Raw genomic sequence first — 14,809 nt, 5'->3', positions numbered from 1 at the left:
GTGAAACTGGTCCCTAATTAGACGTTACAAATGTGAAGAAAACCCGAAAGATCTAACGTGGTCAGCCCAGTGTTCAGTAGTTTTATCCACTCAGCCACTGGTGGACTCATATAAAGAAAGAATATTTGACTTGTGCTTCTTTTTTCATTTTGGTAAACAGATGTTTTTTTTCGTTATTCTTTGCACTTCACTAAAATGATGTAAATTATCTTTTCGGAAAAAATTAATTAATAGAGAGTACTCTTAATTAACAAAAGTAAGTTATATAAACAAATAAAATTAAACGCGATTTCTAAACTTTATAATTAATAATTATGTAGTTTCTACTTCCTCAAACACTTGAAATTGGTATTAGAAAGAAGAAAACGAACAGCTTGTAAAAATTAAAGGTATTGGTTTGCTTGCTTCAGATAATATAAATTATCCTTTAGATTTATTATCATATATTCTTTGACTAAAAGAAAAATTATATAACCACTGGGTATACGAAATTTCTACGAAAAAAGCACGGGTTATACGACACATGCCGCTTTATATCCTCTACTATAGTCCTGGTTATAGACCAACTTATTAATTTAAATATTATACAAATTACTAATTGATTATTTGGATTATTTACGATAAAAATAAAAGATTCTATTTGATACAGGCTCTTAAAATATTGATTTTCCACAAATTAAAAAACTCTAACGTAGGTTTATATGAAGGCCACATCTACGAGCAATTTTACTATCATAAATTTTCTTCAATACCGAAATATATGTATTACGACTATCTGAAGGAATTTCATATATGTGCTAATGGAACAGCTGCAAACTAGAGCTGAAATTATAATATATTAATATCGTTCGACGGACTAGCATATGAACAATTTTATCTTCTATGTTATAAATTATTTAAAACAGAATCTGGTCATTATGTAACGTAAATTTCTGATAAAAATTTTAATCTTTGAAAATGAGTGGTCAATATTCCTTATTTTCTAATAAAATTTATAACAGTACATTTGTTCTTATAAATCTATGTTAAATTTTCTATTCTTAACACAATTTCAAACATTCATCTAAATTAAAATAAATTAATTAAAATGAGTATTTATTTATTGTGATGTCGTCACAATGCCAGGTTTTAATTTTTAATCATATTTTTAATAATTTTTTAAATTTAAAATATATGCTCTCCACCTCAAATTAGTGTCTTGCCCCTGTACATCATACTTTTCCTTTAGCAATGGAGTCGTGCAAGCCATCTAACTCCTTACAGGAGAAACTTTTCAATTGTAATAACGTGACTTTCGGTTTGTATTTGTTGAGACTTGATGTCAGAACCTCTAACACATACTTCTCTAGTTAACAAAAATTTCAAACTACAACTTCACACGTCTAAAGAAAAAAAAGGCGGGAAGAGAAGAACAAAAAAAGTAGGGGTATTTTTCTTATTTTTCAACAGTATTGGAAGTTTCTATATAGTTAATCGGACCCTACTTTCCCTAATATTTCCATATCTGGTCTCAGCTTTCATCTATTTAACTCCGTTCTCGAGATTGAGGAAAGACGGTTGGACGGATGACAGTGGGGATTTATATGTCTACAATTTTTTCAAATTGCAGCTCGGTAATAATTAAAACAAATGCATTAAATTTAATTAATAAAGTATATGTTAAATTAAAAAACCCTAAATTTAATTTAAAGAAAAACATTAAAATTCCTATATTTCTTGTGTTTAGTTTTTTTTTTAAATTTAGTATTTGCCTGACTAAACTGCTAGACTTCACATGACAATCAATATTGCATATTCAATATATTAATAACGAGTTACTTCTGAAATTTATATATATATATATTTTTCATAGATTAGATTGAAAAAATAAACAAAATGACATTGTTAATATATAAGTTTGATTAATGTTAGGAACTAATAGCATACATATCTTAAAGCTCACTAGTGGGCCAATGGATAAAACTACTGAACACTTGTAGCTGGTAAAATTATACCTCCCAAGAGCTTACCACGTGGAGTTTTCGGGTTATCTCCACGTGTTTAACAACCAAACTAGGGACCGGCTTCCCATGGAAAGTCTTCAGGGGATATCCCTCTTGACAGATTGCCTGTATTGTGTTACCCTATTCTCATTAACCAAATCTTAGCCTATTATAATCCTCAAAAACGTATTCGTAATAAAATCCCGATGCATTTTGGGGGGTAAATCAGCTTAATTTCATAAATTCATTTATGCAAACACTAAGGAGGCTTTGCCGCCTGGCCACCTACAGAGACCCAATTTCCTCTCGCATCGCCCACTTGTTCCATATAAACTATTCATAGCAAAACTTTCAGTAATATGTGTAGCTTCATTTAATTCCGAATTAGGATTCCATAATGTAATAATATAAGTTTAGATCCGTTTCAAAATGTACCGTACATCTCTCTACAATCAAATTAATTGAAAAAAAAAACATTTTGATTCAAATCATATAAAAAAACAATGTTCCTTTCAGACTTTCTCCATAGAAATCGAATATAGAGCAATAATCAGGTTCAAGAACAAAAAAAAAATTTCGAATCGGTCGAACATCACGTTGTTTCCGAACGTCTCCAATAAAAACGTTCCAGTTCTACGTTTTCGCCTATGTTGGCTTCTCTCACACGCCCTACGGGCTTGATCCACTTGTTCCCCAATACAGCCCCTTCGTAACAAAAATTTCTGACGATTCAACCCTCCTCGAGGGGCCAATCCACCACGGGTCAAACCTCACTTGTGTCGCTTCGCTTGTTTTGCTCCCTTCGCTCTAACTCCCGCGGTTGGGCTGCCCAATTCTCCCACTCCCGCTCTCTTCGCTCTGCTCTCAGCCAAACCCCTACTTTCGCTTGCTTCGTTCAACCCAACTCCTGTTTGCATTGCATCCCTCTGGTTGCTTCGCTCCCCTCTCGGACCAATCTTCCTTGCTTTGCCCCCTCGGGTCACCCTCCTTCGTTTCGCTCATTTCTTCTAAAATTTCGTGACGATTCATTGATTACCTGTGCCGATGTTTCTATTTAGTATTTTTTCCTCCCGTGAAGGAAAAAATCTATGACGATATTAAGCGAAATATTTCATGTATATAGAGTAGATATAAAAAGAAATTTGCTACTTTTATTAAATTTTAAAATTTTAATATTAAAATAATTATCTAATATCTTTCTATCATCAATTATCATTCAGTATTATTTAATTCCTTTTAACTAAAACTGAATATTAGCAATTTACAGTATATAAAATTACTACGCCTTACTGAAAATTGTTTTTACATTAGAGACTTTATTTTTTTATTCTTCTTTATCGATCAAATTAATATTTTTACAACTAATTTCTTATTAAATATACAATGTTTTAAAAATAAATAAAAAGTGCGAAATAAACTAGTTTGCTTTTTATCAAGAGTATAGTATTCATTTTATTTATAAAGGAAGTTATATATTTATGAGGAAGGATATCAAGATAACTTATTTGTTCGCTGAGTCATCAGTTCAATTCTTAATTCGACGAACTAATTTTCGATTCGGAGATTTTTCATATACAACAAAATTTTATAAGAGTAGCATAACCTGAAGAATGTTAGAGGGGCAGGAATTAGAACGTGCAAACTTACTTACTTTCGCCCCTGTACCATTGTGGACCACTAATTATGTGAATGAAGTGTAAACTCTTAGATATTGTATATACTGTACAGTACATGCATATAGATGGCCGGATGGCCGAGCGATCAAGGTGTCAGCCTACCGCTCTGGGGGGACCCGGCATCGAATCCGAACGGGTCAATTAATCCCCAGAAATTTTTCGGGGAGTGGTCCGTTCGGATATGTCGTGCCCCGTCCCTCACCACCCGGTCGCCCCGTTGTGGGCCTGGCCGAACCCATAATGGGCCTTCTAAAAGAGGCCCTCTTAGTGTGCACAGGGCGGAAAGAGAGAGAGAGAGAAAAAAGTACATGCGTGTAAGTGCGTTTGTCACATTCAAATATTTTTACTATACTTATTTGATTTTTTCTTGATTTATTTACAAAGTGAAGGTGCGGATCCCTAAATCTCCCCTTGATTACTCTTTCGGAAATCGTTATATTAAAATATATTCCATTAACAGTTAGAATTAGTTTAACCATGATCTATGATAATCGGCTCATGGCAATGATTCCTCACACCTAAATTGTTAAATTAATTCTTAAAAATAAGAGTGATACGATTTATTGGCTCTAAGCTGTAACTTTTAAGAGGCCTTTTTCCTCTACCAAATATTAATAAATCTAAAAACATGAGGCGCTAAATTGTATCCTCATAACGTGAAATCAAACTTTAACTTGTGTATAAATCCGATCCAGTTGAAAGATAAAATAATAATAATAATAATCCGATGATAATAGATATATCTAGCACTATTTTGAGCCATAAGAATTAATATGATGGCATTGTTTAGCCATATTGTAACTCTGAAACTAAATATTTTTCAGAATGTTTTATATTTACGAAATTATTCACTCATGCCATTTACAGTTCAAAGTTAATGTTTTGTCAGAAGTGATCTGTACTAAATCTAATTGTGACATCACAAAGAATCAATACTGTACTTTATTTTAATTACTTTATTAAATTTGGATCCATTTAATATTTTAAAAAATATTATCGGCTAAACAAATATACTTTTTAGCAAAGAAAACGAATGTTTTAATATTAATATCTACTTAAATCATCGAAAAACAATAACATCGATTATATTATTTTTTAAATTCGATTCAAACTTTGACGTCATTATCGATGCCAACGCCATCTGGCAGAACGCACGTAGGGGAACATTCCATCGAGTATAAATGTATAAAAGTTTAGCATTTCCCATTGTTTCGCTTCCATTGCACACAGTTCTAACCTTATCAAATTGCAGCAAGTTACAAAAGTAATATTAATACGAACTGCATTATACAATACAGATCAAATACACCAACCGATAATATAAATAACACTTATTAATGAATAAGTAAAGATATCGTCATTTTATGTGTTTTCTTAATTTCCAAAAATGACTTTTATCCCGTTATCTTTCCATATAATAAATAGGCACGAAAAAGTAAAGTTGAGAGTCTAATAAAAGCAAATTCGTTAAGATAAGATATTCGGCTTAAATTCTCGGAATTATTTATATAAAAATATACTTTAATAATAATAATAATAATAATAATATAAAATAAACCTATATATATATATATTTTTTTTTTTTTAAATTTCATATATATAAGTATTTATGTATTATATTTTTAGACGGTTCTTACGAAGGTTACTCAGTGTGACGATTTCCAGCGATGACGTCATATATCCCATCGACCAACTGAATGTGCTTCTCAGGAAGGAGAATGAATCGGGTTAATATTTCGTATTGGGATGTATGACAGTTAAGTGGATTGTGTGGTTTTGCATAATATTTAAAAATTACAGGACTGGAAAGCGTATTATATGAGGGTCGTTCTCTTAATCTAACGACAGCATGAGTTGGGGAGGTGAACTTTGGGTGAGTGCATTTCTGACGTTTGAGAATTTGTTTTCCTAAGATCTCATCCTGGACAAAATATTCGCCTCTTAACACACGATTAAACGTGAGATTATTGCAATAAACAGAAATAAAAAGGAAGATTTGAAATCGATTACTTTAAAAATAATCAGTTTCAATGAAATATATTATTTTAAAAATAATCTATTTCAAATCATTAAACACAGCCGCTTCTGTTTCAATTGTATCATTACTGTTAATAGTGTAATACTTGTTTTAGATTTAAAAAGCATCTACAGGTTAGAATCAATTAGAGTATCCTGTAGGTTGTGAATTTGTTTTGAATGCTTAAAAGAAGCAGATGTCTTTCTTTCAGGATTAAGTTTATTCTCTTTCAAGATTAATGCATTCAGAAGTTTTATGTATTAAATACTCATATAAAAATTTCTTTCTTACCTAACATATATATGTTTTTTAAAGATCACTTTTGTTGTTTAACAACTGAAAGAATGTGAAATGAATAAAGTATTTTCAATCAACTAAATATTGATTATGATAAGTGTTGAATAATGGTTTAGTAATGACTAAAATAAAATTTTGGTGTTTTAAAAATAGCTACTTGAAGAATTATGATAATACAAGTAAAACAATTAATTAGATTTTCCCTCCTTGTCTTTAATGCTGTTTAAAAATTAAATTCAGTTTTACTTTTGGTTAATTAAAACTGGACTGAATACTTTTTTAATTTGAATTAAAGAGGGAAGTTAAAACGTTACTGCCAATATATTCGTCCCGAAGATAAGCCTATTTAAAGAATATGGAAAGAAACTCGGAAAATTTTTTGTGATAAATTGATTTTTTAACATGTGAATTAAAGGAGAATGAAAATTGAATCGTAGCAATATAAACTTTTATTAAAGAATTTAACGTTAATATATAGGTTTTATTAATACAAAACAATATATAATTCTTGAGAAACTGTCATATTTTCATAAATATAGTAATATGTATATATTCAATAATATAGTCACTGTTTTATTAAAAGAATAAAAAAGTTAAAATATATATATCATTTTATAAAGTTGGTAATTTTTATAGAAAATTTATTGCATTCTATTGTTATCACAACCTCACAGCATCCTGTATGTCTATTCTTTATGCAGGCTGTTTTAGATGATTAATTATATTTGTATTCTTAATAATCAAGAAGTGTTTTAAGTAAATTGACAAATTATAAAATATTAAATTAATTTGCTGCTATTTGACTGATGTATTCTTTAATTGTAATGTTAATTTCTATTGAAATTAATTTAAACTTATAAACTTTATAAAAATGGAATTAGATTACAAAAAAAAATATATGAGCACAAAAATCTAATATGATGGCTATCATATTCACTATATCTGTTTTCATTTCAAATAATCTTCATCTTAAAGTTCTATCATATTCGATTTTGTCTGAATTATCAAAATTTAAATGTGTGATATATCTTTTAATATTCAACAAAATACACCTGATATAGAAAGATGTAGAAATGTTTTATATATAATATATAAAGTCTAATGGAAGATAGATATCAAATATATTCATTCACATGATGTAATTTTAAATACTTATTAATATTAGATCATTTGAAATGGATTATAAGGTTAAACTAAGAAACAAATAGGCTACTATTAAATATATTTTTACAGAAAAAATAATCAGATATTACTTTCATTTTTTAGACTCCATGGAAACAAACTGTCAACAAATTTTTGTTTTATAAGAACATACTACTGATCCTATATAGCTACCAAATGTTATAATAGATGAATAATATGAAAAGAAAATATAGATTATAAATCATATTTAATATGAAATATTTTAGAAAGCATCATAAGATATTACAGAATTAACACACACACCAGTTTTACTAAACTGATTTTTAATGAAATTTCCTTGACAACTGTGCAAAGTTTCTTTAACGTATCTATTTTATAAAATAAATGTATAGATAAAATCTCTGTTTGACAGATGGTAAGAGAGAATAAAGATAAAGCTAAGATACATGGAGTATACTAGTAAGTGATATTATTAGAAGACAAAAGAAAATGTATTGGATGTATAAGATACTGAAAGAAAAAAATTTTCTTTGTTCCATTCTGTTTATTTTTTATATTTTCTGAACAAGGATACAAAAGTTTTTTTGAAAATATAAAATTTAAATATATGTCTGCAATAAGGTATATAGTAATATCAAATATTTTATTAAATGTAAATATAATAATATTTTAAATTGTCTAGTAGACAGTTGTTAATTAAAATTTCTAGATGAGATGCACTAATGCATTTTGATATTTTTTTGCTGTTCAATAATTTTCATTTCATTAAATATTTCAGTAAATAGAAATATTTTATAATCAAATGTCAGTTTCTTTGGTTTACTTATTAAATATATACTTAGTATTTGATAATGTTTAGAGAAATGATTGTGATAAATTGATTTTTTAACATGTGAATTATAGGAGAATGAAAATTGAATCGTAGCAATATAAACTTTTATTAAAGAATTTATTCTTTAATAAAAGTTTATATTGCTTTAATAACTGAAATAAGAAAAACTTTAATAAGAAAAACTGAAACTTGCTTTAATAATTTAATTTTATTGTTAATTTTACTTTTATTATTATATGTAATATTTGTTTTTAGTTCTAAATATCATATTCTTTTGAACTTTTAAAAATTTCTGAATAAAACGTAAATGGAATATTCTTTATTTCAAGTCAATTTTAAATGGACTTTGTTTTGATTATTTATTGATATTTATTAAAATAATAATTTTGAGGATGATTTAAATTATTTTTTATTTTAAACAAACAAAACATCAGAAATTTATGATAATTTGATTATTAAAGTATAAAATCAAAAGTTTTATTATTTCTCACAAAAACTATAGTATTCATCATATAAAAATATAAAAAAATTTACGTATTCTGAAACCATATAATGAAACTTTAACTATATGCTTTGTCTTTGATCTTGGAACATGCATGGTCTCTTCAATTTAATTTTTTTTTTACTAAACTAATTCTATTGTTTCAAATTCCTGGCTGGTAAATTATAATGAAACATGGCTTGTTTTATAGAAATCATAGTACTTTAATAATAAAAAAATACCATTTGCCAGGTTAAAACTTTATATTCAGTTTTAATATGAAAATTCTTCATAATTATGTTGATTTATAAAAAATATATTTCATATTTCTTAAATTAAGATTAGTTTTTCCATGTTGTATAGTCTGTAAGAGTGTAGAGAATGTTCTAAGTAAAATAATAATGATTTAAATCAAGAAATAAATAATTGCAAAAATTTTTTTTGAAGATTATAAAACTTTTATTGTTTGTGATTCAAAATTCTGATAGATTAGCCTATATCATAAATTTTAAAATAAATTTTAGAAAACTAATTAATATATAGAAAAATGAAGATTTTACTTTTATACCTTAATAATCAAAAAATGAAATAAAATTATTACAAATTCTATTTTGTGATTTCAGGAAAATTTTTCCAAACTTCTTATAATTTCCTTGATATGTCATCTATATTTTTCCTGTAGCATGTCATTCATTAATGATTTTCTCCATGATTGTCTTTTAATATGTAATATTAAATATGATAGTGCTTGCAGGAAAATGTTTTATCTGATGACCTAGTAACGTAGAATTTTAAAAAATTTTAAGATGCAGTATTTGGTTGGAATATTATCTATCAAAATTTTGAGATTTATTTTTGCAAGTAGGTTCTAATTAACAAACTAAATCTCAAAATTCCAATTGTCAGATGAAAAATAAGTTCAAATGCATGTATAGCAATTGTTATACTGTAGACTAAATTTATTGTACAAAATTGATAATTTTGTAAAGAAAAAGATTATTTGAATTACATTTTATTCTTTATTCAATTTAATTTAGTTAAATTTTATGTTAGTAATTAAACATATCATTTACAATAGTTTTATTTAGTTTATCTGTTCCTCTATTGTAAATTACAAGATATGTAAAAAAGTCTGTTTCCAGAACAATTCATTTCAGCTAACATTTTAAGTGCTTATTATGCTCATTATCAAGATATATAGGATACTTTAAAAGCACTTGAAAATGTTGTTTGAAAAAAATTTCTTCAAAAAGCAGACTGTTTTTTTTTGTATGATATCATTTCTGCTTGAGTTGAACTCTAAACAAAAGTAAAAAACAATATATATTCAAAAGAAAGTTTCAATGTATTTAAATATTTAAGTATATCTTTCCTTAGAGGCTTCAGTATAAGGCTTCCTAATTTTTCTTAAAAAAATAAAACACAGTTAAATAAGAAAAAGTTTTATGAAACAAAATTAATTGAATAAGTTGCTAAAACATTTAAAGATAAATTTTAATGTCATTTTAAATAATTGATGTTAGGTGTGTGTATGTTGTTTTTTTGTATGTGTGTGTTTGTTTATTTCTTTATTACATTAGTCTGAAAGTATTTGCTGTAAGATGATATATTTAATTCCAATAAAGCCATTTCAGTTATTGGTTTTTTAATAATGTTTTGATTTTAGAAAAAGAATTTAAAAAGTTTTCTTAAAGCCAATGAGAAAATTATGAATCAAAATGTTTGTTCACATTAAGTTTTTTATCCTTTGGAATTTAACAAAATTTTTATTTCTAAGGAAACATAAATGAGAAACAAAGTATTATTTATAAATAATAATAATAATTTCTAAATGCCAGATTATTTTGGATTATATTTTAATAACTATTAATTATCATTACAAAGTAGTTTGTATCAATAATTAATAGTTAGCCATAATATAACCTGATATAATCTGGCATGTAAAGATTTGATTATTATAAAGTTCAGCTTGGATGATTTAAATATATGTTTATGTTCTGTTTGTTTCAAATGAAAACTGTCATTCAATTACTATTTTTTATTATTAAGAAGGTCAATAAAATCAACCAAAAATGTTTGAATATTAAAAATATCACTGCATTTTAAGATTTTTTTGTGGTGTAGTGATTAAATATGTTTTTAGTTTCCTTATTAGTTAATTTAAAAAATTATAGTCTAAAACATTTAATGTTTCATTTTCTTATTTCATGTGTGTATATTTCTATGCATGTACTGTACACACACATTAAAATCATTTATACACACTGCAAATAACACTACAGGTATCCTTTGCTTAACACAGGATTTAATTAATGTGCAAAATTAATTCTGGCAATCCCTTTATATATGTGTCTATCACCATTTTTAACTTGGTTATATATTGGTGATTTATAATATAAGGATTTTAAAATTGACACAAAATATAAATGGTTACTTTACACTACATTACCAGACTAAATATCTGGCTTTTAAAAGTTTGGAATTGTTAGAAAACTGGCTATTTTGAATATGTGGGATGTAGTTTGACATATAGCCATTATATTTTTGTTTCTGTTGTGTATGTGTTTCACAATATCAGTTCTGTTATGTGCAGATTGTATGTTAAAGAAATATTCATTACTTTTCTTTATTTCATATTCATCCTATATAAAGGCATTAAATAAAATTGTGTTCTTTACTTCATTTAACTTCCTAAATATCACACTATATATGCTATTCTATATTTTAAGAAAATTAATAATGATCAAACAAGCTTTTCTTTAGAAATGTATTAATTTGTATCTGTTAAATACAAGTTTGTTCTTTATTTTCCATTGTTAAATTTATATTACAGTGTACATACTGTATATATTTAGTCTTTGTCTAGAAATCCAGACCATTTCTGGTCTTAAGCTTGTTGGATATTTGATCAGGGACTGTATAATAGTCTTTTCTAATGGAGATCTTATTTTCACTTCACACAAATTATAAAGATAATTTTGTATCTTGTGCATGAGATATAAAATTAATAATTTGTAGAAATTAACAAGTGTTATGCTCACCATTACTAAACCTTTAATTCTGGTAATGTAGCATTTAATATATCAAACTAACACTTCATTGAAGCATTATGCTTAGTAATTCCTGCAATTGTTAGTAATGCAATCAAGCAATGAATTTATTACATCATTAAATTATTGTTATAATGAATTCTTATTTTATTTATTGCTTTTTATTTTCAAAACCATTTATGTCATTTATAGCTATTATATAATATATACTACTATAATCATTTAATGGACAAGAAAAATAGTTGACAAAATTTTATTAGAGAAAATGTTAATGAGTTGAACAATAAAATACAAGGAGATAATCATCATAAAAAATTGTTTCAATGATAAAGAAGGAAATTTGATAGAATGTTTAAACATCTTTTCAGTTTTTTAATAATTGTGAAAGAAGTATAGATGTTAATTTCTAAAAATACAAAGTCCAGATTTTCACAATTTATCAGTTTTATTACTCTTCTGGCTCTGTTATATATAACAAAAGAAAAGTATGGCAATTGGTCAAAAAATGACTCCTCAAGATTTTTACATTTCTGGACTCTGGATCTTCAAATGCCCAGAAATGCAAAAAAAAATTTGGGGATTCTATATGTATGGATGCTTGTGTGTGGGAGGCATGATTTTGTACATCCTCTTTGAAGCCTAACAAAAAAGCCTCCTGTGCTTTTTGTTGAAAATTTCTGAAATTTTGCAGGAAGGTTTGTGTATTGGATGATTGATGCTATTAAATTTTAGTGGTTACAGGTTGAGGAGGTGGATAGATGTAGGGAGTAATGTCATATCTCAAGTGGGGTCGGACTTAATGACAATTTTACTCGTTATTATCATTTAAAATTTTTTATAAAACCAATTCCTATCCTAAAAATTAAGTTTTTTGCCATTTTATAATAATTAAAAATATAAAAAGTTTTTAAATAAAATATCATAACAGATGGTGCCATCAAATGTTGCTGGGAAAGGTAAGCAACTTGTTGCTGGTTTATTTGTTTTAATAAATTCTCTAAATGGAAACAGTTAAAAACTGAATAAATTCAAGGTATTTGAAATTGAATTAATTATTGTAAAGCAGTTTTTTTTAATGTGGAAAAGTATATAAAATATTTTAAGAATAAAAATAAACTTTGAGAATTAAATGATATTATGACTTCTTAAAATAATTACAGAATTTGTTTTTTTCATAATATGGAGGAACATAACTTTTTCTTGAATATACTTTGTGTTTTATTTCTTAAAAATCTTTAAAATAAATTTACATCATAAAAAATATTAAATTAAGAATCTTACTTTAATAACATTAACAAAATAGTTTAATCATCAATTAAAGCATTGCATACAGTTTTGTAATGACAAAAATATTAAATAAATTAGTCTAGTTTTTAATATGGAAACCTATTTAGAAAAACAACTTTCACATTATAACATAATTATGATTTTTTCTGTTTGTTTTTATGATATTATTATATACTAAAATGCAAACCGAAAGTGAATGTTTTATTAAAAGATATAAATACATCTTTATTTTGTTAAATAATTTAATTACACTTGCATTATATACAGTTTGGCATATGAACTATGAATAAATACAAAGTAAGAAAAAGTTTTATTCTTACTGACAGCATATGAAAACATTAGAATATGATGATTTCATACACGATAAATTTTGATAAATAGGAGAAAAAGCTTTTAGATGCCCATAAAATTACAAAATCTTTTGTTTAATCTTTCTCAATAAATGGTGTAAAATGAATGCTATTTTTCTCATGTAGATTATTATAGTAAAATTTTGGAAATGCGATTAATAGATTAATTAAATATAAAGTCAAAATAGCTGCTTTTTAAGTAAACTGAAAGGATTTTATTAATAATAATAATAATCTATAAACATTTTCAGTCTTTATTAGACCAATACCAAAGGACAGAATACATTTGAATTGTAGAATGAGATAACATAGAACATATGTTTATTTATATTAATTAATTAATATAAATAAATAAATAAAGATATGTATGTATGTGTGTGTGTGTATATATATATATATATATATATATATACACACACACATATATATATATCTACACAGTCTCTATGACAATACTGGTGTAATTTAGTAATAAATACACCTAAACACCAAAAACCATTAAATAATGTATTCATTATTTGCTGTATAGGTGTAAAATAAATATTCAATTGAATCTGTCTATTTCGAGTATGTTTAACTTGAAAAACCTCTTTTATCTCAAAATTTATTTTTTTACCTGCATTTTCAGCCATATATTTTTCATGTTTATCTCAAAAAATTTTCTCCCAAAACCTCTATATGTCAAATTATGGACTGAGTGCAGTTACAAATTTAGAGCTCAGCAACTTACATTTCGATAGCATAAATTGGAGTTGAGAAACATCTCTTGCAATACAATACATAGCTGCAATTAATGCTGCTTTTCTGAGTTTGGCTTGCATCTTATTGGTTGAAGAAAGTCAGGCATTAGAAACTATTGAAAAACTATTTCTGTTAAGGTATGTCAAAAATGTTTTATTTATACTTAATATAGGTATATACTGTACTTGCTATTTTATTAATAAAATATCATACTTCCAATCAAACCTATTGGCCTATTACTGTTTACAGTGTAGGAACCTCTATATCTTGAAACCTGTGTCTATCTTGAATATTTTCTCATTCCTGTGAGATTCGATGTAATAATTGAATTCTGAAAGATTAATATATATAGTAATTTTCTAATAACGAAATACTTGAAAGTTTTTTAATAGAAATAACTGATATTGACTTTTAATTTTCAAAATAACCCAAATTTCTAATTTATCTAATGAAAAATGACACCATGTTATAAAAAATAATTCGATATTGATTTTTTTTCTAAAAGAAAAATGACAATCAATAATAACAATAATAATAAAAATTCTATACTGTTAAGTGTCATATTTGGCTTCTAATTGAGTAATTTAACTTTAACATGCATTATTATAATGTTAAACTTCCAAATTTAAACTGAGATTCAGGCTTTGGTTTTTATTGTCCATATATAACAATTCCTTAAGATTTTTTAAATATTGGAATTTTAAATTTAATATTAAGATAACATTTCAATATTTGAATCATTTATTTCTAAACTAAAAAAGAAAAAAATCATAAAATCTTCATTAGAAAAATGTAAAAATTCCATAAAACATTTTCATATTACCAGAATTGTTATTTGAAAAATTTAAATGTATAATGTTTATTAAGAAAATAACAATTTAATTTAGTACTTTTTAAATGTATTTCATATTAATTATTCTTATTCACAGCTAATTATGTCTGCTGTCTTTAAA

At 25.9% G+C, this 14,809-nt stretch overlaps 1 protein-coding gene across 2 annotated transcripts in view; it reads left to right on the top strand.

Moving 5' to 3' along the window:
* The first annotated feature begins 5,340 nt into the window (after positions 1-5,340).
* The window catches only part of Cip4 (formin-binding protein 1-like Cip4), a 76,961-nt gene continuing 67,492 nt past the window's right edge, over positions 5,341-14,809 (top strand). For both annotated transcript variants that reach the window (XM_067277011.1, XM_067277010.1), the window contains exon 1: positions 5,341-5,531. In XM_067277011.1, the coding sequence (XP_067133112.1) occupies positions 5,508-5,531 (24 nt within the window). In that variant the 5' untranslated portion in view covers positions 5,341-5,507. The remainder of the gene's footprint in view (positions 5,532-14,809) is intronic.

The sequence above is a fragment of the Centruroides vittatus genome, unplaced genomic scaffold (genome assembly GCF_030686945.1).
Source record: "Centruroides vittatus isolate TY-2023 unplaced genomic scaffold, ASM3068694v2 contig_726, whole genome shotgun sequence".
NCBI lineage: Eukaryota > Metazoa > Arthropoda > Arachnida > Scorpiones > Buthidae > Centruroides > Centruroides vittatus.
This window is presented reverse-complemented; position numbering and strand designations above follow the sequence as displayed.